The sequence below is a fragment of the Brachyistius frenatus genome, unplaced genomic scaffold, assembly GCF_029030835.1.
Source record: "Brachyistius frenatus isolate BFR_SWC_R1_liver_20210118 unplaced genomic scaffold, ASM2903083v1 Contig_107, whole genome shotgun sequence".
NCBI lineage: Eukaryota > Metazoa > Chordata > Actinopteri > Embiotocidae > Brachyistius > Brachyistius frenatus.
In genome coordinates this window covers 34,831-62,500 of record NW_027210706.1, presented here as the reverse complement: position 1 = coordinate 62,500, position 27,670 = coordinate 34,831, and the positions used below count along the sequence as shown (strand labels likewise).

Below are 27,670 nucleotides of genomic sequence, written 5' to 3'. Positions count from 1 at the left end.
ATAAAACAGATCTGATTCTCTGCTGTTATCAAGTGTGTGTGCGCGCGTGTGTGCGCGTCTCTTCATTTATTTATTGATTTGGTTTGTTCTTTTTATTAGGAACAGTAGAAATTACTTTGGATATGACACATTATTACCATAACAGTGTTATGGTCTTTAAAAGGTATAAATGTAATTCACAATTACAACAAATTAATTCCTACATTTATGTAAAGGTCACACGACAGTGCGCTCTTACTAATTTGACATCTCATAAAACCGGCTGTAAATAGCCTATCCAAAAGTAAAAGCCGCATAGTTTTAACTTTAAGTGTAATAAAGACAGAAATTTAAAGCACTACACTGAAGCTTTTCTCATATTATACAAATATTACAAGTTTGAATTCAGGGAGGATGAATATCAGCCAAAATCCAATAATTCTCTTTACTAAACAACATTTAAGAAGGACAAATATTTTTGTTATTAATGAATTAAAAGGGTTAAAATTGGTATCTATCTGTGTGTGCCTGCTTTATTATAAAGATGACATACATTTCAGAAGTATGACTTAAATTCTATTGTTAGCTGACAGAAGGAGGATCGGATGTCAGTGGGCAGAGTTAGTACTGCGAGTATACTTACCACCTGCAGGGACAGGGAACCAGATATGGTTAGCAGGGGAAGGATTTGAAAAGCAGGAAAAGGAATTGAAAAGAGAGAGAGGAGATTAGTTCGAGGAGGGACGTCCACCACAATAATCACTAGCAAGCACTGATTTGTAGTTGAACTGGAGGGTTGAGGAAAAGCAAAGCAGAGGCCCCGTGATATTGATCGTGTTACGTTGCTCGGACCACGGTGCTCCCGTTTTTAGAACTGAGCAGTTGAGACTATTCGAGGAGAGGAGAGACAGAAACAGGTCAGAAAGTAGGCCGGGGAGGGGAGAGAGAAACACAGAGAGGAGGCCAGACAGACCAGCAAATGTATAGAAAAGAAGACGTAAATGGAGACATGCCACCGCTAACAAAGGACTGTCTTTGTACTTTGTTTTCCAAAATGAAGAAGATGGGGCTGTGAATTCGACAGAATCAGGAAGACGGAGAACTGCAGTACATACGTGTCCATGTAGATCAGTGTTGAGCAGCATGAGGGCGCAGGTTAACGTGTGGGCTCCATCTGTAACGGGATGATACACAAAGCCAAGGTCATCTAAATGTCTCACACACACACACACACACACACACACACACACACACACACACACACACACACACACACACACACACACACACACACACACACACACACACACACACACACACACACACACACACACACACACACACACAAAATATCTGCAACGCTGCATAGAAAACGTTGTTACTGTTGAGGGTTTGCATGCTAAACTGATGTGAGCTGGTGCTGTAAAATGATTAGATGTTGATCATGAACATTTTGTGATGGTTACATTTCAAGGTCGACGCACACAGCACCAATACAAGAGATATAATACTGCAATCACTGGTGTTTGACCAACTAAGATCTATGTAGAAATCAGCCACATTTCATGTGAAAAAAAAACCCAACAGTTTATCGTGTGTTCATTTGTTTCTTTCTTTTTAGAATATTGTTGCTTTTTTACCATTTTTATCATCAACATCGCCGTCCTCTCGACTCTGGCCTTCAGAGGTGGGAGTCTGTGGGTTGCAGTGGCAGAAGCGTCTGGAGAAATGGACGAGGACCCGCTCTCTCTCCTGGGTCTCGCCCATCAGTGGAAAGGCCTTTAAGAAGTTTCTGCCACACACAAACAACTTTATGGAACATTTTACTCTGTGAAGATCTCCAACAGTCAAACTGCTTTTAAAAACCTGGTGAAGCAGGTATTCAGCCAGAAGGAATGACTTTGTGGCATCTTGTTGCCTCTCTGTGAATGACGTCACATTGAGAGCTGGTTCAACTTTAGAGCTGCGAACAGATTCATAAAATGTTGTACCTGTGGGCCAGAATCGACAGATTTCATTCGTGTTGCAGTAACAATATCATATCGCACATTTTCAGGTGAAACGTTACAGCAAAGTTTAAGTTTACTAAATCGAGTCCACCGACAGGAAAATAATCTGCTATTTAGTTATCAGTTAATTGTTTGAGTGGAAAAGTTGCATCGTTATACTATATATATCACTGTAAATTGAATATCTTGAAAGTTTCATCTCACATGTGACGATAAAAAGATTTTTAACTGTTTTCATCAACATTTAGATATCCTGTATGTATATGTATATATGAAACTCTTTGAAAAACGTTTTAATTCTACCAGACATCACTGTGTTTGAAGTTAAGTAAATAACTTCAAATATAAAATAAATATGGTGCAGGTTACTTTTCCACAGCATTATTCTAATGTGTCTGAAGTGCACACATGAGGCATCGCAGCTGAAGATCCAGCAGTCTGAGACAGCAACACGTCAGGAACAAGACTGTGATGTACTCCCAAGCTGTCAGCTACACTGGCTAACTGTACTCTACATGACAGCTTGATTAGCACAAAGCTAATGCCTTGTGAAGAGGGGACGTGAAGAATATACATCTACACACACACACACACACACACTCATCCCTTGCAAGTGCTGAGTGTGCATTACCTCAGGGCTCGATCCAGAGACAAGTCAGAAAAATCAAAGAAGCTCAGGTACTCCGATGCCACCAACTGGCTGAACTCATTACTGCAGAGAGACAGGAGGAGCGCATCAACACATCAATGTGGCAGTGAGGAAGGACTGTTATATAAATGTCTTCTTCAAGGCGCTGTGGTAGAGAATACTCATCTATTCAAAATCTTAAGCATATTTGAATGTGTTTAAATGCATGTTTGCTATTTTTACACGTGTATCACTGCAAACATGATGTCTTTGTGTTTCTTCTACACTGAACATGTTTCCTCTGTTTCTAGTGATTTATCAGTCCTTCAGTCAACGTGTGTGTGTGTGTGTGTGTGTGTGTGTGTGTGTGTGTGTGTGTGTGTGTGTGTGTGTGTGTGTGTGTGTGTGTGTGTGTGTGTGTGCGTGCGTGCGTGCGTGCGTGCGTGCGTGTGCTCACTTCTTGCCCAGGTGTCTGGCCACATCACAGCGCTTGAAGCCCTCGAGGTGGTAGAGGCGCTTGGCCAGCCTCTTGGCGGCCTCGCAGTCAGCTCGGCAGCCATTGGCCAGAGTGTCGGTGCTCCCGCGCTCCAAACGCTCCAGACTGCCCAAATCGCACTCCTCTGAGTCGGACAGCACGTCTGTGAGGTTGGCATCGCTGGGGAGGAGAACACACACACACACACACACACACACACACACACACACACACACACACACACACACACACACACACACACACACACACACACACACACACACACACACACACACACACACACAAACAAACACACACACAAGCAGGTGCCTAGGTTAATGAATGGAACACATGTCCACTGTTACACACCCACTCACTTAAAACTGGATGGAAGAAACTAAACAGCTGAGCATAAAACTCAATTACATAAACATATGTTCAAATAACCACAAGTCAAATGAGGTTCAAACAACTTGTTATGACAGTGACCCAGTTTCTGTGTCACTTAATGTCCTACTTTGATGCAGTGGATATGAAGACTGATTAAAATGCTGAGGCAGATTTTACCTGCTCTAATCTCTTCTAAAAAGCCCCACTAATCTCAGCCTCTGAACCTCTGAGATAATTTGAATTAAAGTGCTATAATATCAAAATTAATAACTGAATTTCACTCCTCTATTTCAGGCAAATGTGGATGAGAAATTAGAAAATGTAGCTTTTCATGTTCAAAGTCCACAGAGTGAACAAGTAATACTCGCTCGCTGGCCTCAGCAACTCCCATCAACTTTTCAGCCATTCAGCAAACCCTCTGAATGAGCCAGTGAGCTGTCCATCTCATGCTGCTTGTTTGTCACCAGACTGTCTATTCCAGCTGTGAATGAAGCATCTGTGTGAGTACGAAGCAGTGAGTTAATGCAAAAGACTGAATGTCCTCCGTCACCCCTGCGGGAGTCCAGAAAAGATCAAACGAGTGACCAAACGGTTAAAGACCCGACAGAACATCGTGTTTTTTCAAAGTTATGATTCGTAGAGTCAGCATGGAGGACAGATCTCCCACAATAACTACATCGTTTGAAGTGATAATGCCTCACTTTGACACTGTAACAAAACATGAAAATACCTGAAACTAAAATGCATTAACAGTTGTTTGAATCATGAAACCAGCTTCTCTGCCTCAAAAAACATTTTTAACAGCAGTGAAAAATATTTCCAAAAACTTACATTGTTTTTGTCCGAGAAATATGTTTCTTAAGTTTACGAAATTGCTTAAAAACTGAAAAGAGAATAAAAATTGAAGACAGTGGTTTTTGTTTTATTAGTAGTGTCCTTGGTATTTTTCATGATTAATAGAAGTAAAATACATTTTTGGAGGGTCATGAATGGTTTTAAGTTTATGCTCTGAGACTTTGAACTGCGCTGATTCAGCACTGGACCTTCAGTAAGTTGGGGAACTAAAAAGAAACATGATACAAAATTGAAGCAACAGAGGCCGAGATGTTCTGACTTTTAGTCTTAGGTACTGCGCAAGCTTCAGAAAGACACTAAATCCTACATTTCCCATAATGCAACGCAGAAACACCTTTCATCAGACCCTCCCTGCCTGGCAAATGCCCACATCTTTCAACAACTGCACCTCCAGTTTGTAACACGGGTTTTCTGTTTCAAATTTGAAGTTAAAATACGAATCTGACAACATCGCCAGGATTTTGATTCTTGAACAAGCTCCTTCAGAGCCACAGAGGACATTATATAACTTCTGAGGAGTACTTCATGTGACAGATATACTGATTTTCATTTTAAAGTTGGTCAAGTGTCCCTGAGAGAAATAAGGCCATCACTGCAGACTGGAGTGCAGTTTGTCTGAAGGACACACTTTAATGAACTGTCTTATTGTGCAGAGGCCTCACACTCTCTGTTACTGTTAAAATGTCGTCAAGCGAGTGAATCGATGTCCGGTATTAATTAGTTCCCTGCTTATTTATTTATGACTGACTGTGTCAATTTGATTGATGTGGAGCTGTATCCAATGCAATGAATTGCACTGCATACTTTGCAAATTGCTGCACACCCTAGTCAATCAGTTGGAAGTTAATTAGCCTGTTTATTGACATTTAAATAAACAGAGAAGACTTTTTGATTACAAGTTAAGAAAATGCTTTGTTATTTCAATTACTTGTGTAGCAGGCAACTTGATATTTCTGCTCAAAGGTCCCTCTTGACGTCTTATTTCCAGTGTCCGTGATGCATCGTCTCCGCCAGCCCCCACAGACAAATCATCTAACGTTCATGTAAAGTAGCAGAACATCTACAATCATCCATGCTGAAAAAAAACAAATATAAATTGCACACTATTGTTGTATTTACGAGCCAATTAATGACGAATGAAGTGCACGTATTCGGCTTTATCTGTCTTGGTGGCATTTCCTCATTTCCTGTCTGTGTGTGCATCTGCGTTCTCACCACATGATTCAGATGTTTTTTTTGCATAATCTGATCAGCCCAATTTCATTACGCTCACAAATTCAATACATTACGCACTGCTGTCGTAAGTGGTGGGTTACCATGGATACAGCGGAAGCCAAGTGTCCCATGCTAGAAGACGAAGAAGGACAGAGAAGTAACTTAGGGCTGCTCACAACAGACTCGTACAAAAATCTAAAGCTTCACACAAATACACAAAACCACAAATGACCATCTCCCCTGGTGAGGAGTCCGTCCCCCGACTTCACGCGCTGTTTAGCTCACTTTGTTGTGAACGCCACAAAGCGCCCTGATTTTCCTGCTCCAGGCAAGGTTACACTTTCCTGTCTTGGCTGATTCATTAATCACGTCGAATCTTCATCTGGCCTTTGACCTGCTGGGGCCAATTTGCCTCGGGAACAACAAGCCACCGTCCCCGACAACACATCTAGAGTCACGGGGCACAAAAACTCCTCCACCCTGATGGCAAGGGTCACGCAAACTCCTCCTCCTTATCATGGCGATGCGTTACTGCCAAGACTGACAATGAGTTTGCAGATACAGTCAGTAGAAAACAGCCATTTGCAGGGTGCCTGTGCTCAGCCTTGGGGACGGGGTGGGGAGTTTCCGGGAGGAGTAAAACTAATGCTCTTTGGAGTGGAGAAGCAGCCATCTGATTTGGTTTGGATCTGATTAAAATGTTTCCTGTACAGCTCCCTACGGAGGTATTGTGGACACGCCCTCAATGGACACAAACCCCACCAAACCTGAGGAAAGTGCAGCTACTTCAGAACCAAACAAGTGTTTGCGAAAAGAAAAAAAAAAATGGGTTAATGGAAATACATATGAATACATACAATTCATACATATGCCTGCACACACTTCAGGACACAAGCGCATACACGTGTATGGCTGCACACCCAAATAAAAATGAATGTGTGGAAAACCATTAAAACTAAATCTAGTCCGGTATTTGCAGTGAAATTGCTTTCGCTTGTCTGACCATATTAATTCACTAGATTGAGAGAGACCTCATAAATCATTCAAAGCTCATATCAGTCGTGCAGCTAAAATGATGCCGGGCTTCCCCCGTGCAACGCTCTCCGGCTACGACACAACCAGCTCGCACACACAAACGCAAAACCGTAACGAGAGAGATTCACAATCCAAAGTGTCAGATATGTAGAGAAGGACTTTTGTGCCAAGACACTTGGAGTTACTGAGAGCCAAGTGGCACACAGTGAAGCCATTAGTCCATCTAAAGGCACAACTCCGTATCCCCAGGCCACACTTACTCAGTCACCGTGACCGCCACTCAGTCTGCATGCATGAGTGTGTGTGACTGTGTCAAAACTAGAGCGTGATGAGGCATGCCAGTGACTCACGTAACTAATCTCTTTGGCTGTGCACTGCCCGTACCCACACCTACAAGGTGTGTCTGCTTGGAAGGTGCGTTAGTGTGAGGGAGGAAGGGACGGGGTGTCATGGCATCTTCCATCAGCATAATCAGCAATTAGGGGATTAACGTTTTTTTTTCACTGACTCGTCTTTTAACTTTTTACATATTGACCAGAGATAACTGGATATAGTGGACATAGTGTAGAAAAATAACTATTTGTGTGGGCATGCGTGTCAGTCTGGTCATCTGCTGCGGCTTGTAGATAACATTTCTGTGGCAAACCCTGTGACAGTGCTGAATCACAAAATAACAGACACCTCCCTACATGAACAACTGACATATTTACATACTTCCAGGGGACTGACAGTGCCGAATCACACACATTGCTGACACGTTGTTTGTCTAAGGATCATTAGACTGAAGGGTTAAATAAGCCATTTTGCTTGAAAGATAAACAGCATAGAGGAGTCAGGTATCCTTCATATCGCCTGCAGCTACAAATCTAACTGATAAATACAACCATTAGAGCCAAGAAAATAATTAACAGATTAGTCTTTTGATCATTTGAGCCATTTATCACGAGTTCCAGCTGCTTAAATTTAAGTTCTTTTATTCTTTTATATCTATTGTAAACTAGATATCTTTGGGGTTTAGATTCTGATCTCTGGAAAGTAGAGATGAGTATCTGTCATTATTTTCTGACATTTGAGACACATGAATTAAATGATTAATTGATAAATCAAAAGACGAGTCTGATCAACACACACCGAGTCTAATGAATAACTTGTAAAAAAGAATAGCAATTGACTTCTACATGAAGTCCTGAAAGATGAAATGGAAATTTATGGTAAAATCCAAATCACCACATTAATTAGCGGGCACTAATGGAGATATGGCACATTAGATAGAAATGGTGTTTAAGTCACTTATATGCCAATTTTAGTGCCATAAATAAGTCTTTGTATGAATATTTTATTAGCATCATGGTGAGTAGACTTACACCACAGCTATCTCACTATTTCCATTTTGCCACGCAGCATAAAGTTCATGTTCCCACCCATTTGGACGTCAAAGCTTAAAACTGAAGTTAACAGCTATCAAACTTACAGGAGTTGCAGCAAAAAGTCGAAGTGAACATCATATTCCTCTTTCCACATCTCGGATCTTGGAAATCAGCGGTTAAAGGCGCGCTACGGTCCGACCGCCTCATCATCCAGTAGTCGGTAAAATCTGCATCGGCCCGGTTTGTTATTCAACCTCAAGCCAGATCAGGTTTCTTCAGAAGCGGCCAGCTCATATATGATTACAGCCGCTTCGGAGATGATACGTGGGACGGTTGGGTTATTCCACCATTGTGACAACAGGCAGGGATCGTGTTTTGAGTGTTTTCCTTGAAGTTTCTTGGCCGGTCTGGACGCTCCACAGAGGAGAGGATGTTGGGGGCGGAGCGACCGGCTGCACAGACTTCTCCTGATGAGTTGCTCTGTTCCTAGTGGTGGCTTTACAATGGCCCTGTGTGTCCCAGCCAACACAACTTCCTCTGCGTGAAAGTGAAGGGCTATGAGCAGGCAGATCAGCTCAATATCAACGGGAATTATGTAGTTACTGCATGTGGTTATTTCTGTGCATATGTATTGCTGCATTATGGCTCAACAACCGGGGATGCAAACCAGAGCAAGAACCACCAAACTTTAAAGGGAAAATTCAGTTGTCAACTGAAGCATTACGTTCTTCATTCATATATTAGCCTTTAACTAGCAACTCTTGAAGCTCTCTTGCACCTGCACCTACATTGGCAGCTATTGTAAACATAAACACCACAACGTGTTGAGAGAAGCCCCGTAGTCCCACGTAGTCCCCCGTAGTCCCACTTAGTCCCCCGTAGTCCCACGTAGTCCCCCGTAGTCCTGCGTCACCACCCTCACACACTTTGTTGGCCAAAACAGTGGTCGGGGACAAAAGTACTCAGCGGCCGTCTGCCCTCTCAGCCCCGCTGGTTTTACTTTGTCTGTTACAGTTTATCATCAGTGTCCTGAAGGATTTCTCCAGCTCACCTCTGTCCAGGTGACTTTCATCCATAGCAACGAACACACGGCTCTCCCAGCCAGCGTCGCTGACAACATATCAAACAAAAACACCGCCCATGCTGAAATTACATTTCCGTTGGCATCTGAGGGGAAATTTGAGCAAAGACACCAGCAGTGACTGTTCGCTCTCTGCTGCTCAGTTTCTGGATGCTCCATATCATCTTGCACTGCTAATGCAGCCTCAGCCTCGGCCTACCTCTCCTGCATTTCCTCATTTATATACTGTAGCTGAAATATGGCTGGATGTACGAGTCAGTCGATACACTAAAATGGATCCTCGTCCATAACGTCCACTGCACTCCCATTTTGGGATTGACTGTTGGAAACGCAGCTCGTTCCAATAAAAACTAAACTGTGTTTTTGTGGAGCATGTAGCGCGCCCCCTGGCTACTCAGACATTTTAATAAGTTTGTGGTTCTTCAGGCTTCCAAAAACATCACTGTACAAGTCAAATGATGACGCTGGTGCCGGAACAACAGCAGGTTTTGCAGCTGCTTCCCAGAGACACAAAGATTTGATTCAGAACTTTATTACTTCAAGTGACTTTGTTTACCCTCCTAACTGACTGGAGATCCACATCAAAGATTTATAGAAATTCATTCGTTCATTCGTCATTGACTAAAGATTAGTGTCTATTTTTGTACATACTGCACTGGTGTAAATAATGTGCAGGACTTTAAGAGTACTCAAAAACTGAGAGATAATGTGAAGGATTATGCCCTCACAACACACCGAATTTTATTATACACACTGACACATTTCTGCATGCTAGCTTGACCATCTGAATCCCTCCTTCCTCTTTCTGATCTGGTGGAAAGAAGAAGAACAGAAAAAGCTGCGGACCGACGGCTGCCGGGTCAAAAGTACAATATTTGGAGGTAGAAGAAAACAGAGACGATGTGTAAACGGAACCGCATTAAAGCAATCAGTGCAGTCTGATTCAGCGCCCGCTGATTATTACAACATTACAACACAGATGACTCAACACAGAAGTTCAGTGATCACTGGGACTAGAGAACCTTTTTGGGACCAGGACGACACAACTGAACACAGATCACAAGTCGGTTCGTTAAGGTACCTTACGACCATGACTCATGGATAACCTTGGTCATGTACACGCATGGATTCTTCGCACACAGCAGAATTTATAGACCTGCAGCAGCACAGACGTGATGTTCTCGCGGCAGCCAACACATGGGAAAAACTGATTCAGCTTTTGAGCAGTTGGGCTACGCAGGAGAAATGCTTCTCAATAACATCTGTAATCTGTTATTTTGTGATTTTGATCAATCAGCCAAGCCAGACAAAGCCAGACAAAGAATGCCAAAGTCTGACTCAAAAAGGACTTGAGGCTTTGGACTTTGCGCTCCATATAGCAGCATCGTAGACACCAATAAAGTCAATACAGAGAAACCCACGTGAGATAATTCATCACAGAAATAGTCCGATTTCCGTGCATCCAAAACAGAAAGCGAATTTAAATTATGCTTTTAAACATTTGTATTGGATAACTCCCAAAATGAGTTTGGTATTCTTGACTGAAAGTTGAATTAGAAGTTGACAAGATGCTAGTGCCCTTTAAATCCCCTTCAAGTTAATATTGAGATGCATCTGTTATAAAAAAAATCACACTTCCATGAAACTGTAAATGTAGCACTCTTGTATAATCTATAATCCATAAAATATCTACTAGAAAAATCAAACTCTGTCATATTTGTGTTACAGCTAGAGAATAATGATAAATCAGCTGAACCAATAGATCCAATATGCCCATATTGTCTTAATGCAGACATGCTGATATCACTGTATATGTTGGTTGATAAGTAACAAAAAATTGACTGACAGAAACATAAAAGAGCTAATTCAGAAACACTGTGATTGTTACTTTGTCCACCTTATTTCATAAAGCAAATAATATTAAATGTTACTGTCAGATTTTTAAACTCAATGTTGGTTTAGGCCTCAAAAATCCAGAAGCAGTCCAGATTTAATCAGGTATAGATTACTCCAGTAGAGGAAAGAGGAAATCAACTTCTAATTAACTAATTAAAACTACAAGGTCGTTGTAACTTCGTTTTTGTGGTTTTGCCATCGCAGTAGTTTTGCCATCTGTAGCCAATTTGACTTCTACTGATGTCAAAAATAACAATAAAAACGTAAAATACAGCCTAAATTCAGGAGTTCAAGACTGTAAAACCAAATTGCTGTACTTTTCGCCCTTGAATGATTATAATTACTAAATAAGTGGAAGTGGTATGAGTATTTTAACTAGACATTGTTAAGGTGAGAACCTTTGTTTCCAACACGGTCTACAGATGTTAAAAACCAGGACAAAATAAATCTATACAACATTTAAAACTGCATTAAAACAAGAGAGCATGATCAATTAACTCGACTCACACCAAGAAAATCAAAAACAAATAAAAATGGCCAAAACACTTTCTTCTAAAATTATATATGTAATTTCGGTACTTTTAAAGGGCAACACCAGTAATCTCATTACATGTAACTATTTACTTATAAACCCGAGTTCTCTATTGTAGTGTGTCTTGGTTTTCTGTCTTGCACTCTCTCTCCCTGCCTCTCTGACACACAAACACATCAGACCCAAAAAAAAACACCTACTCAGCTGCAAACAATGGACAATGGTGACCTCTTTTGGCTGAGTGAGACTAATTATGTTCAGGTGTGGGGCTGTGTTTGCTGAAACACTGAACGCAGCAGCTTCGTCTGACAACAGCTCGAGAATAACTTCTGCCCAGAAATCAGCTACAGTTTCAGAGTGTGTGTGTGTGTGTGTGTGGGGGGGGGGGGGGCAGTAAATGCCCAAAAAATAACAGGCACAAATGTTTAACAGTGTGGCTGAACTTCCACTCAACATACACAGGAAGTGTTGACAAGACGTCTCAGAGGAGAGAAGCCTGCGGTAAGAAGAACCTCATCCAGCCAAAACAGTCATTGCTACAGTACGACTGTGGGATGTGTCATAAAACATAGAGTTGAGCTATAAATAGACCGGGATGAATCTATCTGTGTTGAAATGATTCACTTACTGTGTGTGTCTCTGGTGAAGAGGGTGAACGGGAATTTATATGTATTACTGCTTGTTTTTCAAAAGTGTATACATATCTATTTATGCCTGTGTGTGTGTGTGTGTGTGTGTGTGTGTGTGTGTGTGTGTGTGTGTGTGTGTGTGTGTGTGTGTGTGTGTGTGTGTGTGTGTGTGTGTGTGTGCCCATATCACGGCCTGAGTGAGAGCCAGGGAAGGATAATCTGCAGGATGTTTCAGCAGTGCTATAGAACCACGCTCAGGGTTTTATTCTCAAAATGACGTCCTAAGAGATGTGCGCGTGTGTGTGTGTGTGTGTGTGAGCGAGAGAGGAAAAAAAGGAATAGAGAAAGAGGGTGAAAGATATCTGATATCTGTGTTGCTAAGGGAGCTTAAGGATACAGGAGAATTACACCCATTTTTGTTTATGCATGCCTGCTACATGTCTTTCATGTGTATGTGCGTTTCTACACTCGACAGTGTGTATGAAGGAGATTAGTCCACACAGCAGAGCTGCTTCTCTGATATGGAAACAACTGCGCCTGGCTTTTATCTGCTCTGCTTGGGCTTAGATCTGGTCGGCTAGTGAGCTAGTGGTAGAACACACACTCACAGCAGGTTTCCCACATAGATACACATAGAAACACGTGCATGCATGCAAATGTTCAGCCGCCGATGCTGCACACACGTGTACACACACCGCAGGATTTAATTCCTATACCACGGCTTCTGAATATTAGTTTGGGCTTTCATTTGATGGGTAATAGAGGTGTATGCATGTCCGTTAGTCTCCTTTCTCTGAAGTATTTCTCTGTGTGTGTTTGTTTGAGTGCAGGGATGCGACACTTCAGTTTGCATTATTTCATAGAGTAAGCAGCATTCAACTAGTTGGCTCCACAGGGCAGATCCAGCCTGCTGTGTTGTAAGCTGCTGGACAGACAGAATGACAGACAGAGTGTGTGTTCATGGTGGTTTCAGGATCCTCGATGGATTAAGGTTAAGCTGTCGGTTTCCACAGAGCACAGAGGTACACAGCTCATGTCGGGAAACCGAGGTATTGACTACCTAAATACAGATGTGATTGACTGTCTAATCAAAAATACTATCTGACTGACAAACTGCACAGTGTACCGACTGAATTGCCAGAAAACTAGCAAGCGGGTTTGCTGACGAAGAGACGAGCACTCTCACTTACACATTTACATGTGCTGGATAGCATGTTCACAATATCTGCAATACTTTTCAATTTGTTCCACATCCCTTTGGCCGGCTGCCTACTTCACTTCCTTCATCCACTGATGTCAGAGTAACCAGGACGAGCAGGAGGAGGATCTACGGGGGGAGTTTGGCTGAGGTAAGATAAGGATTCTTCTCTCCACCCAGGGCGTCATCAAAGCTCCGTCTGTTATGAAAGAAGAAGCCTGAATTTTGCACCGAGTGTGTCTTCCCTGAGGCAGCAAAGTTTAAAAGCCATCTGAAACAATTGGAATTTTTGGATTTGGTTAAAATCAATAACTCAATGCTGTTTCTTTTCACTGAGACATGAATATAGTTTATACAGTTCAAAAATGAGATTGTATTACTGGTAAGATTAACTGACATGGAGTATTACTATTCAGTTGTATTCACAAAGAGCATGTTAGACATGTGCACAAGTGATTTATGACTCGCTAACAGTTTCTGCAGCATTGTGAGACACATATGTTGATCCAACTGCTTCATGCTGCATGTCAATGTTTTCCTGCAAAGACACAGTATTTCATGTCTTCCACTGTTTGTCATTTACATTCATTGTCTATCACCGGTAATAACAAACATCTGTGCTGTGTATCCACGTTCAGAGACGTTCACAAGCAAACTGCCTTTGTTCTCAAGCTGATTTATCTAGAGATTCAATAAAAAATGGTTTGTAACAGTTTTTAGCCGCATTAGCTATTCGCTTGTTTTCTTCCATCACTTTGGTCCAGACTGACAAAATCTGAATTTGTCCAATATTTTATGAAGAAATAAAACTAATGACTGTCGGATCGGCTTCAGATGTGCTTCTGTTTAGAGCTAGTTAGTAAATGTTAGCATGCTAACATGCTAAACTTCGGGAAAATGTTTAACAGTAAGACTCCACAGGGTGTACATCGACCACTGTGAGCATATTCACATATACTGTGCCTAAGTACGGCCTCACACAGCTGTTAGCGTAGTTTTCCAATTTATAGTGGATTTCTACCATCTAAAGTCAACAAGTGATACAATCTGAATGTTCATACTAATGAGAGGACGAGTAAACAAATGGATCGAATGACTGATGAAATCACTAAATGTCTGCCAAGTTGCCTGAGTGACTGAATGACTTTCCATTTTTTTCTCCATCGCTCTGCAGCTGCTCCGTCCTGCAGTGAAAAAGACTTGTTGTCCGTGACGCCTGAGGTGCCACGATGTGTAACCGTGCCAATTGTGTGGCTACCCAGAGGCAAGAATGGAGGTGAGGAGAGGAGAGGGATGGAGGATAAGCAGCAGCAGCAGGAAAGCACTGCAGGGGAAATGGAAGATGAGCTAATGCCACGAACAGAGGAGGTGTGTGTGTGTGTGTGGGGGGGGGGGGGGATGAAGTGAGATGAGATGGATCGAGTAGAGATATGAATAGAGAGTCATGATGTATTTTATTACGAAACAAACATTAAGTAACTTGCACGACATACATAACGTGACTTGTGAAAACTTGCGTATTTGAACCCAAACCACGATATTTTCCCAAACCTGACCACGTGGTTTTTGGTACATAAACCTACAAGGCCTCTTATTGTTTTTTCAAAACGTCTCACTGATCCGGTATGGTCTTGTGGACTGATGGGTGTATTACGTGCTTTGGCATTACAGCACCATTTTTCATTTTTGCCATTTCAAGCTACTTCGATTAAATCATGCTGAAAAGCAGTTCTTTAACAAATAAGAGAATACTTGACTTGTTAACACTTGTAACTCCCTTTTCAATATCCTGAGAAACTAAAGTGATCAAGGACTTAATAAATTGGATACTGTGAGTATCTTTAAAACCTAAACTTTCCCTTTAAGACTGACTAGCAGATGTATCCACTCTAGATTTAAGTGCTCAAATGTCTGGCAAGCTGGCTAGCATAGAGCAATAATCACTCACTTACACACATACACACTCACATTCACTCAGAGACCCTGCTGGGCAGAGGAAAGCTGAAGACGATGATGTCATGACATAAACAATAGCTCATTCAGCTTGGCGCTGCTGGTCAGGAAGCAAGACCGTGCTTAAAGGACAACATCTGTAGACTGGGTGAGAGAGAGAGGGAAGAGGAGCAGAGCCGACATCCAAAATCCTCCATTCATCCTGTAACTCGCACTGAGCTGCGAAGCACCAGGAGAGTCTGAGAACAAATCCCAGCAGTTAGCCGAGCAGATCATATCAGAGGTCTGTGTATCTATTTAGCATTCCAGTATGTTTGTAAGTGTAGAAACTTACAGGGGGGCAGAGCTGGAGAACAAGCCAGCGGGACTGTGTACATGCCAGCCAGCCAGACCTATAGCCACAGTTCAAGTTACGTTGTTTTTCCCATATGGTCCCCCCCCCCCCCCCCACCCCAGGGGCTCTGCACTGTCTTCCTCAACCCTCTTTAGTGCTATTAAGGTAATTAGACGTAAGAAAGTAATGGCAGCTGTTGCTGTATTCCCACAATCCCTTGGGGGTTTATGCAAATGATGGTCAAAGTGGGTGAGTTTGGATCACGGTGTAAAATCTCAGTATTGTTATTAATATCTACTGGCAATGTGAGACAAAGTGAATGCTACAATAATGGTGATACATTACACTGAGGCATCCACGTGTCTTATTTCCATACTGCTGTAAGTCTAAACACTCACAAAAAAAACCGACCACAGTCCTACAAATTGTGTTTTCTTTCAAAGGTTTTGTTTCATGCATAAAGCTTCAGTAATACGGCAACACTGAGGTTATCTCTCCCTACGGTGCAAGTATGCTTTCAGTAAAATGGGTGAAGCGAGCAAATACCCGAGCCACAATCTGTGGTTGCGTTGCATGAGCGTGCTCTCTGGATTTACTACCAACTCCTCTCATTTCAAATGCAACAATCCTGCTTTAACCGTCTCACTGACTCTATAAAAATGTAAAAGCTCTCCAACTGCGACTTTGAATTTTTCAGTGCAGCCGTTTTGTTTGCTTGCTGCTGTTGAAGTCTGTTGTGTGGATGTAGCATTCTCACTGAAGTTCACAAAGCTGTGCAACCATGTACAGTAACAGCTTCCCTCTTCCTTCCTCCTCCAGAGATAGAAAGGATTTAAAGCTGAGAAAAATACAACCTTTTTTTGCCTGCAACTTGTACATTGGTTTGGTTGGCTAGTTGTTGTTTAGTAGACTGTGAAGGATTTCTCCGAGTTGGCATGTAGTTACAAATTGCTTTAGTCCAGACAAACATCCACACTACTCCATTTACTCTCAACCAGAACTCCTTGACCCGCCCCCCCCTTTTACAGCGTGTTAATTGCTCTTGAATATGACATCAGCACGAAGCTTCAACAACCAGACATATACTGTAATCTATTAGCAGTAATATAAACATTTCATACAACTGTTTTTAGTATTCAAAGTGTAAAATAACCCATTTGCTATGATAGTTCAAAAACATGCCCACTTTGTATCAGAGGCTGCATGTTTCATCTTCAGGAACAGGCAATAAATCTTGATACATTAGCCAACCCAAATACTACTATATCACTTTAGTTTATACTCACTTAGCAATTAAAGAAATTTATACTTTGAAGCTCTTTTGTGTAAGAGTTGAAAATTTCGGACTTTTGCGAGTGCAAGTGGCAAAATAAATGTAATAAGTCACTGATAACGGCCAAAAAAAAATCCAACCTGGATACAAAGTAAAGAGCTGAAATGAATACACATATTCTGCAGCCATTGTCTACATGGACTGTTTCATTCGTGTTTAAATGGGCACACATTTCGACCCAGGCACTACACCGGGCCTTCTCCTCACCTGACGGAGTTGATCATGGCTCCACAACCCTCCATGGCTCCCTGGGAATCTGTGTGGTATCCATTGGGGATGGCCCAGCGTCCAGGCTGGCTCAGCACAAACTCCGACCTGCTCCCTGGTATGGTGGTCCTCAAGGGGCTTCCACCTATCCCGGCTCCGGCTCCACGGACAGCGCTCTCATCACCACCTGGGGCATCCGGTCCAGCCTCAGCCCCTTCTTGCTCCTGAACTGTTGCCAGCTCCAGCTCCAGCGGTTCCGGACCCTGTAACAGCGCCCTCTGTTGGATGAGCGGCGTCAGTGGCGCCTCGAAGCTGACGCAGCTGTCCGTCTCATCTGTGAGGGACAGTACGTCCAGAGAGTCCAGGCTGCTGTAGCAGGTCCCGCCTCTCAGCAGGGCCGACTCGACAATGCGCTCAAACGTGGAGCTGAAGCCGTCTTTGTTGTCCACCCTGCTTTTCTCCCTTTCCTCCTCCAACTCTCTCTCCTCTTCCTCATCTTCCTCCTCTTCCTCCTCCTGAGCATCAACCTGCTCAACAATCTGCTCGAACACCGAGCTGAAACTGTCCTGGTTTTCTCTTTCATCTCCCTCTTTCTGGTCATCTTCCTCCTCTTCCTCTACTTCTGTGTCGGCCTGTTCTACAGTTGTCTCAAAGTTAGAGCTAAAAGTGTCCAAATGTGTGTCCCCCTCGTCTCCGCCCTCATCCTCCTCGCCTGCTTCATACTCGTCATCATTCCCACCAATACCATTCGCCAGTCTGTGTCACCGAGGAGAAAAAGAAAAAGTGAAATGAATTTTTATCATATGACTTTAACATCGATTGACACATGCAAAAACATATCGTTCATATTCATTGTTGAATTCCTTCCTCATTCAGGAGAAGTGTTCACAATGGGCAGATATTTCAGATTGAATGGCCACACTGACAACTGAAGCAAGATGAAAGATGAAAAAGTAGTGTGCTTTTACTACTTGAACAGCTGGAAACTCATCTCTCTTTGTTTGTCAAACCGTCACTGCAGCATTTCATCCCTTTTATTTAAAAGAATATGTTTCTACTGATGAACCGAAATAAGCCATTAAATTAGCTTCATGTAAGACTGATGTAAGACAGCAGCAACAATTTACGTGGATGTTAACTGTATTGTGATATTTGTATATTTCTGTGCATCTCTCATTTCTCACATTACAAATAAATACCTACCAGGCATGTTTTTTTTCCTGCCACATTTTGAACTCTTCACCGACAGCTCTCGAGTGAAATATTTGTCTGTTTGAGATGTTAGAAAACTGGTGACTGGTGCCTCAGATCTTTCACACTAAAATCTATTTTCTTTTCCGCTCACTCAGTCGCAGCTTTTATTTAGTAAAATGTGACTGGAGCACATTAGGCTAACTATGTACCAAAGAACCACACTGAGAAAACAATTTGCTAATAAAAATAGCAGGACAAAAAAAGTGTCATATTATTGGAAAAAATAAACACAAGTCTGCTCAAACACAAAAGACAGTCTTAGGTTATTAAGGTTGAGGAAGCTCTATGTGTGTTTATTTAGATGAAAGCCACAAAAAATGCTGATTAGCAGCCTGTTATATTTTGTTCATGGGGATTCTCACGATACACAATAGAACAGTAAAAACTGAACAATTTAACTTGGCAAATTGAATCTTTTATTTTGATACCTAAAAACATTTGGTCACAAATGGTTCACTCCTTAACATCCGTGTATATTTAGTGCAACAGTAAACATGATGTTGTGAACTAACCTGCCAGCTTGTTGACGGTTAGTTGCCTCCTCCTCTGCAGGCGGTTGCATCTCTTCATTTTCCTTCCCCTCCTCTTCCTCTTTCATCTCCTCCGCCTCACGTGTTGCCTCCTCCCCCGTTGAGCTTACCTCCATATTCATACGCGCCTCCCCCCTCATCCCCTCCCTCTCTCCCTCCTCCTCCCCTTCTGTCTGCTGATGCTCATCTCCAGGGCCGTCCACCCGCTCCTCTTTCATCTCACCCTCTCCTCCCTCATCCTTCACCTCTGCACTCCCTTCTCCTTCATTGTGTGTCTCCCCCTCCCCCCCCTCCTGTCTTTCTCCGATCTCCTCTTGTTTCCCCTTCTCCGTGTCCTCCTCTGCCGTGCCGTGTGTGTGTGACTCTGCGGGCAGGTCCGTTGGGGTGGTGGTGGTCGTATTGGGCTCCACTAGGTTTTCAGGTGGGGTGGGAGAGGGCAGAGCCTGCCCCTCCTGGGTCATGGTGCCCTTCACTGAGGGGGCTGGAGATCAGGACCAGTGCTCTAAATCAGCGGTAGGGGGGTGGGGGGTTTGGAGAAAAAAAGAAGCCAAGAGGCACAGAGGACAACAGAGGAGAGGAAGATCAGCATGATATCAAAACAAAGTAGAGTAAAAATGAGGCGGTGCAGAAGGTAGTTTTATAAAATGAGGGCAATAACTGTGACAGATACTGATACAGTCACTTGATTATTTCCAGTCTTAATTGCAAGTCCCAGAGGTCACCCTCAACAAAGGAGCAGCTGTGCATGTGTGTGTTGCAGTGTGTTCAGGTGTGCATGTGTGTGTGTTGCAGTGTGTTCAGGTGTGCATGTGTGTGTGTTGCAGTGTGTTCAGGTGTGCATGTGTGTGTGAGAGAGTCGTATATGTCTGGAACACTTTGTCCTCTGCATCAGATGATCCCAAAACAGTTCTGAAAAGAGGGCAGGAAAAGGTAGAGAACGGAGACAGCAGAGGAAGGTGGGCGGGCACAGACCGAGATCTGTTTAATAAATCCAGCAGATTCTGTCAGAACGATCCTGCAGGCTCATCTGCTCTTGATGTATGTGGAGATTTCACAGCTGAATAACTGTCTGTTTCCATTCCTGCTCCCACTGTGCTTTGTGTAAATGCATGATAGTAATCTGAGATCTGAACGTGCATCTTAATGGTATAGTGTTACTCTAACCTCTGGACAGTAGGTCTTCTTCTAGCCTCACTGAGGCTCAAGGGCAAATGCTAATGAGCAGCTCTTAATTAAATTTCAGCAGAGATAGTTATGTGGGAATTAATGCCGGCGTTGATATCCTATTCTTTTTCTAAAAAATATATTTTGTGATTATTTTTTTCACCAGTTTGATGAGTTAGTTGGGTGAGGAATTTGACATGAGAAATTGGTAAAATAAACTATTTAAATAAATGATTAATCATTTCTGTGAAGCCTTTTTGATTCTAGCTTCTCAAAAAAGAGGATTTACTCCTTTTTAGTCATTGTAAAGTGATCTTATGTTTTGGGTTTCAGACTGTTGATTGCATATCAAACATTTAAGGTCCAGGATGATCATTCAGTCTTAACATCTACAACAACTGGAACTACTTCATCAGCTGAGGCAGCTTGTGTGATATGGTTGAAAGCTCCAGAACAGCTATTGATGAGCCAAATGTTGATTTCGAGGTCAACAAATATCTTCTCCATCTCAAACAATTAGATTTGAATTAGATTTCTGCTATATTGTGCTGTGTAATTATCATGAAGGTATTGCTTTTACCTCGATCATCCAACCCGTTAAAATAATGAACAATCATTTCAAAATTATAGACCCCCTCTACTGTTAAATATTTCCTCTGTCTCAACAGGCTTTTATGTGGCATATGTGTATGGACAAAATGGTACAATGTCCGATTATTTTTTGATGACAATGAAAAATAATATAAAATTAAGGGATAATAAAAAATAAAAAAAAATTGATAATCAAAGAGTAAAGGTAAGTAAGTATTTTCATATGTAGTCATTGTTACAGTTCATTTTGAGGTTTTATTAGGCTAAGTACAATTAGCAATGAGAGCACAATTTATTCAGCACAAACCTCCATTTATGAGGTGGATGTTTGGATGCTGACTTTGTTGCAGAGCGCAGCCAAGAAGGAGCTCTGTCTGCCTGATCCAACCAGAGACCTTAGACTCACTACATCTTTGCTGAATCATCCGCAGCAAGGGACCTGTAGCCCGACTGCAGTAAAATATTTACTGGGATTCAAAGCTGTTCTGATAGCATGCAGATGCAGTAAAGGCACTTAGTTTGGCTGAAATGAAGATCTTTAACCCTGTCAACAGAACTCTGCGGTTTCTCACGGGACGTTTCAAGCATTTCTGTGTAAAACTGTCCAGAAAAAAAACAGGCCCATGGTGGAGAGGAAAGATTTGTGGCAGGCGAAGATGTCAGCCAAAAATGTATCTATGATGTTGCAAGTGCTTTGGCTTAGCCCCTGAGCATGAGGACATCACGGGCCGACTAAAGGTTTCATCATAGCTGTAAAAAGGATGATGCAAATTATGCTGAACCCCAAAAATCATACAAATTTCTCTCTCATTTCAAAGTCCTAATTAAATTGGAAATGTTTCCTCATTCAGACTTCACGTTCTCACAGAAATGCACTCGATGTTCTCGATCCTGATCAGTGAAGGAATGTTATTGTCGAAGCGCTCAAAGGGAATACGAGAGAATACACCTCCGCTTTACACAATTATCACCACATTTCAGAGTGAATGTGTATCACAGTAAGAAATGCAGGCAAACTTTTGAAAATACAACAAAACATCAGCATTTGTACAAATATATTTTTTCACCACCGAGCAGCATGTCTCTGCTCATATCGCCTGCTTCAAGACGGCTCTGTCTGACTGCTCTTGCAATGGTCTCAAAGGACAGACTGAACAACTCAATGAATTCTTTCCAAATATGCGATCAGTGACTGGCCAACTTTTCTTTTTTTAATGGAAGGATAATGGGAATCATGACTTAGTCACCGGGAAGTCTCAGTGTAATCTAGTCATGACCTGCTCAGAAAGGTGCATCTCAGAAACTGCTGATGAATCTGATGCTTTTCATGCCTAAATCACTCAGATTAGTTTCTTCTGACTGTCTTTAACAACTGTTTAAGAATGGGCTCAAACAATCCTCAACTCAGGTGCAGACACAATTTTCAGCTCATATTCACGTACATGCACTAGGCTTATGCAGACATGCACCATTTGCATCCATTTATGCTATTCCACAAAGAGGAATTTGCACATATTAACATTCAGGCAAATGCACACACACACACACACACACACACACATAGGCATGCACAAATGAAACAGTGACACACCTCCATAAATGGAAACAGTGAACAGTTATGAAACCAGACACGATAAGTGGGAATTCTCCGTCTCTCCCTCTCTCTGTATCTCCAGCCTCCTGTTTTTCTCCCACTCTCTCCTCTTCATCTGTTCTACATTATGTTTTCTGCTATCTCACAGTCTAACTCCACTCTCTCTTTTTTTCTCCATCTCAGCCTCTCATTCTGCAGTAATTGAGGTAAATGGACTTTAGCCAGTGGAAAGAAAAAAAAGAGGACTGTGGAAGTGGGCAGCACTGAGAATCGAGGCTGATGAGGGGGAGAGAGCAGATGTGCTCAGACACCCCACATGGATGGATGGAGAAAACACAGCCAATGGTAGAGAAAGGGTGTGTGCAGGGTGGGGTTGGGAGGGGAGGGGAGGGGGGGGGTATGAGTCTTTGTATCTCTCTGTGTACAATGGCTATCAGGAAGGACTTTATGAATTCCACTTTTGTCAGCAGAACACTGCAACTCTTAAGGCTTATCAATTTCCTTTAATTGCGATCGGACCATCTGCCAATCATTTCAACAGCACACAAACACACACACACACACACACACACACACACACACACACACACACACACACACACACACACACACACACACACACACACATACAACCCACCAATCCAATGAGAGTGAGGTTGGATAAAAGGCCAAGTTGCCATTAAAAAGCTCCTTTCTGCCTCTTGTGCCTTTTATATCTCTCTCTGTCTGTCTGCTGTCTTTCTGTCAGACACACACACACACACACACACACACACACACACACACACACACACACACACACACACACACACACACACACACACACACACACACACACACACACACACACACACACACACACACACACACACACTGCATAGAATGCACATAGACACACACTGGTATAATGTATTGATCGCTGACACACAGAGCTGCAGTCCACTGGGAGTCTCTAGTGATAAGCATGGCTGGTCTCTGGAGGCAGCAGAGATGCAACACCACCGAGGCAATCAGACTGAACGCTTCAAAATGAAAGAAAAGCAGTGAGAACACCAGCGTGAGAAGATCCAGCTGGAACATGAAGCCTAGGTGGAGGTGGTGCTGAATCCGCTGCTGCTGCATTGCATCCTCAATTTTAATACTTATTTAGATCAACTTTAAATTGTGTGTTGTCGTCACTGCAAAGCTGCCACCGCTTTTACATCTAAATAAAATACTAACAATCTTAACATTAATATAATCAATTATGATTTAAAAGGAACTGTACACTGTTTCTCCATATATGCAAAGCAACACAAGCGGCTATAATTATGCTATTTAGATGACATGAGAACAAAAGGAAGCAGTGCAGGCGGCTAGAATAATGCATATTGCAAATAACGGGAAGTTTTCCCATTTCTATTATAGAGTCGACATCCCATAAATGCAGCTTTAGCCTTTACGTATCTGTCGATGTTTTTCAAACTGCGCGGCGTCCATTTATAATGCAAGCTTTTTCCAGACGTAACAGAGCCCCTCCAGAATCACAGAAGAAATTATATTTTCACTGGCTGAACTGCTCCGCATGATTTTCAAAAGTGAAAAACCATGAGGGTTTCCCAACATCAAAACATCTAACCGCTGGTTATTGTGTCTTTACGCATGGCACCATTCAAGCTGCAACATAGCCAGATGTTGTTGGCAGTGAGTGAACGTAGCGTGGTGCAGTGGAGACGGTTACCTGGGTTTCTCTGAGAGTTTAATAAATAACAGACGGAAGAAGGGAATAAAGGCAGGTTGTGGCTTTTCTGACACAATAAGATGTGACGAATGTCATATGGACAGCATCAACATCATATTATTGAAACTCATGTTCTGCTTTATAAAATGGATTTAATCTCCTTAATCCTTAATCTCTATCTCTCTCTCTCTCTCTCTCTCTCTCTCTCTTTCTATCTATCTATCTGTCTATATGTCTATCTATCTATCTATCTATCTATCTATCTATCTATCTGTCTGTCTGTCTGTCTGTCTGTCTGTCTGTCTGTCTGTCTGTCTGTCTGTCTGTCTCTCTCTCTCTCTCTCTCTCTCTCTCTCTCTCTCTCTCTCTCTCTCTCTCTCTCTCTCTCTCTCTCTCTCTCTCTCTCTGTCTCTCTCTCTCTCTCTCTCTCTCTCTCTCTCTCTCTCTCTCTCTCTCTCTCTCTCTCTCTGTTTATCTCTCTGTTTATCTCTCTCTCTCTCTCTCTCTCTCTCTCTCTCTCTCTCTCTCTCTCTCTCTCTCTCTCTCTCTATCTCTCTCTGTTTATCTCTCTGTTTATCACTCTCTATCTACCAGAGTTGTTACTAAATCCTTTGGACAGCACTACCCAGCCTGCAGACAGTCCTGTTGGACATAATTGCAGCATATTTCAGTGAGTTTAAGTGGTGGAACAAGGCGCCCATTGACCACTTTTAACTTGTCTGACCTCATTACATTTGTAGTGTCGCACACGTTCATTTCAAACCTAAACATTGTCTGCAGCTCTTTTGTTTGTGCTATGTGCCACAGTGAGGGTTTCTTACTAAACGACAGCACCACAATATTGACAAGTGGTGTGAAGGACAAAGTACTGGTGCTTCACTGCAGGCATTGACATCTAGCTGATTACCCCATTTTCTAAAATGTAAATGATACAATCGACAGGCTGTCCACACAAATTTATAAAACCGCAATTATTTTGTTTTTCATTGTAAAATCTACAGCAGAGAAAAAGGGGAGAAATTAGGAAGAAACAAACAGGTCCAACCTTTGCCAATAGACACCATAAACACTGATGGTCATGAGGACAACCCTCTAAACACTTTTCATAAAGAGCCAATTAGTAAACAAAATTAATTTATTAAGCTGCCTGATGATATCGGATCTGCATCCTCAGGACACAGAAGCCCCCCCCCCCCACGCTCTTCCCTCCCCCTCGTCCTCTCTCTTACTGTCTATCAGAAGAAACCCTGCAGTCTCATACTACACATGACCTACTGACCCTGTTCATAATATGCAGCTGGGTGCAGCACCAGCTCTGCAGCCACACACACACACACACACACACACACACACACACACACACACACACACACACACACTGCAAAGACAGAGTCACCTTTCAGAAATGCTGTTGTGTTACAAGCACAGATGCAGACAGGAAGAAAATCATGTCATCGTTTCCTGGTCATAAGCCTGAGACAGGAAAGCAGGAAAATGTGGACTTGGAATGAGTCCAGGGTGCTTTCCTATAGCCTTCTTGCCTGTTTACAAGCCACAGCAGCGTGACCACAGAGCCTCCAACTAGCCACACCGGCCTACTGGAGCGTAACAGTCAGCCAGCTCCCCCAAATCACCCCAATATGTCACTTCTGTGCTGTCAAGGTCAACTGTCCACTCACATTCTGTCACTGTAAACGCTTACATCTAAATACATGCTCACAATAATGTGGTGATTTATCTTGTTTTGGACTATTTCCCTGTGTAATCCATCTGCCCGCACAAATCTTCTCATAATATGAACAATCAGGCAAGCCACATAAAGCCATTTCTGGCATGAGAATGATTTAATAAACTGTATTTTCTCTTAATCTATTCAGTGCCAACATAAATTCTGAATGTGTTTCACATGTTTTCAATCCAAACAATATATATTTTACAACATGGCTACACTCCATCCTGAATAGTTTTAGCAGTGCTGTGGCTGATCAGCCTTAGTGCTACTAAAATCATCAGACAGCAAGACAGCTGGAGAGTCAGAAGAGGAGAAACAGAAGGACAGTTTGGTGCGTAGCTGCTGCTGCCTGGTTGTCTGGATGTCTGACACCTTAAGTTCAAGATGAATACATTGGAGAGAGAGCAGCACATTTGCCTGAGAGAGCCTGGAGTTGTATTGTAAGAATGAATTACAATGGATCGAGACTAGACATGTAAATGTCTGTAATTAAAATAATAGCGACTTTGGTTTCAGGATGAAAAGTAAGTGGTTATCAAACACCTGTTCTAAAGAAGCCTCCCGCAACCAGAGGAAGTAGTGACACAACATGGCCTAGGCCAACAGCCCAGTCTAACACTACTATAAAAAAAAAAAAAAAATTTAAATCACTGTATTTCTATAATATTTCTGTTTGAAGGCATTTACACTGTCTGTGGTATTTTTTTTTTTTAAAAGTATAGTGAATGAGATGTTCTTAATGGTATTTTCAATCTCATATTTTAACTGTGGCCTATATTAATCCAATAGGGGCTTACAGCATACAGTTACCCCGATGTGCACAGGGTACTCTTCAAATGTATAATGAGTTTTCTACATGCCCAGTTTTTCCAAGGTATCCCCCAATACAGAGACATAAACAAACACCAGACTGACGAGGCTTATTGTCTCTCTCTCCTGTTTCTCTCCCAGTGTGTGTGTCTATGTGTCTATGTGTGTGTGTGTGTGTGTGTGTGTGTGTGTGTGTGTGTGTGTGTGTGTGTGTGTGTGTGTGTGTGTGTGTGTGTGTGTGTGTGTGTGTGTGTGAGAGAGAGAGAGAGAGAGAGAGAGAGAGAGTGAGAGAGCACAGCGCGAGACAGCCATGTTCTCCCAGCCTCCTCGAGCCAGTAACCATGACAACAGGATGGCTGGGAGACACGGTTCAAGCTCAATTGAGGCCGGTGTCTTTCTTTTCCTCCAAAATAGACCTTGGTCGCGTTTCAAGATCGACTTGTCCTCCTAAAAGCGGAGAGGAAACGCTTTTCTCTTCCTCTTCTCGGGAGACGGAGAAAAACACACACACACACACACCTCCATAAAATCCCACGGCCCGCACGGTGCATATCTTTCAGCCTACATTAGCTCCACAAACACTGCCGTCCTGTAGCTGGCCGGTGTGAGTAGGCTGCAGGATGGATGTGCATTTTTGTAGTCAGAGATTAAGACAGGAACGAAACCTCAGCGCAGCCTGCATGAGAAATCCTTCTCTCGCCAATAAACTAAAATACATGTTATCTAACGGGGGGCTTCGCTAGAATTGCCGATTAAACAGCGCGAACACAGCCCGACTCGGTTAAAATGATCACACTTTAAACGTGTTGTCTCATAAATAAACGTATCGTCTCTCCACTCACCGGGAAAATACGTTCAGTCAGCGGCTGAAAATGAGAGTTTTGCGGGCGGCGGTGCTCCTCTCTCCCCCTCTGGTTCTCCACATCCACGCCGGGGAACAGCACTGACAGACGGGCTGGTTTTTCTCTCCGCGCTCAGCGTCCTCCCCGGCTGCCCCCCTCTCGCCGGTATGCGCGTGCGACCGCTGTTCACGTCCGCCGACCGACCGACCGAGCTGGTGGTGTAGTCTCGCGCCTCCGCGCAGGCTGGTAGGGGCACGCGGGAGGTCCGGGCGGCGGAGTGCGATTACTTTAAGCGAATTGATGAACAGGGGGATGAA

The 27,670-nt window shown here is 42.7% G+C and overlaps 1 protein-coding gene across 2 annotated transcripts in view; it reads right to left on the bottom strand.

Moving 5' to 3' along the window:
* psd2 (pleckstrin and Sec7 domain containing 2) overlaps positions 1-27,614 on the bottom strand; it is a 34,355-nt gene extending 6,741 nt beyond the window's left edge. Inside the window, exons 1-7 of one of the 2 annotated variants that reach the window (XM_069712141.1) lie at positions 27,354-27,614; positions 18,883-19,402; positions 17,117-17,872; positions 3,074-3,271; positions 2,620-2,700; positions 1,620-1,771; positions 1,095-1,153 (exon numbers count right to left, since the gene is read on the bottom strand). In XM_069712141.1, the coding sequence (XP_069568242.1) occupies positions 1,095-1,153; positions 1,620-1,771; positions 2,620-2,700; positions 3,074-3,271; positions 17,117-17,872; positions 18,883-19,361 (1,725 nt within the window). In that variant the 5' untranslated portion in view covers positions 19,362-19,402; positions 27,354-27,614. The remainder of the gene's footprint in view (positions 1-1,094; positions 1,154-1,619; positions 1,772-2,619; positions 2,701-3,073; positions 3,272-17,116; positions 17,873-18,882; positions 19,403-27,353) is intronic. The other variant, XM_069712142.1, reaches the window with a different exon arrangement.
* Positions 27,615-27,670: the final 56 nt, after the last annotated feature.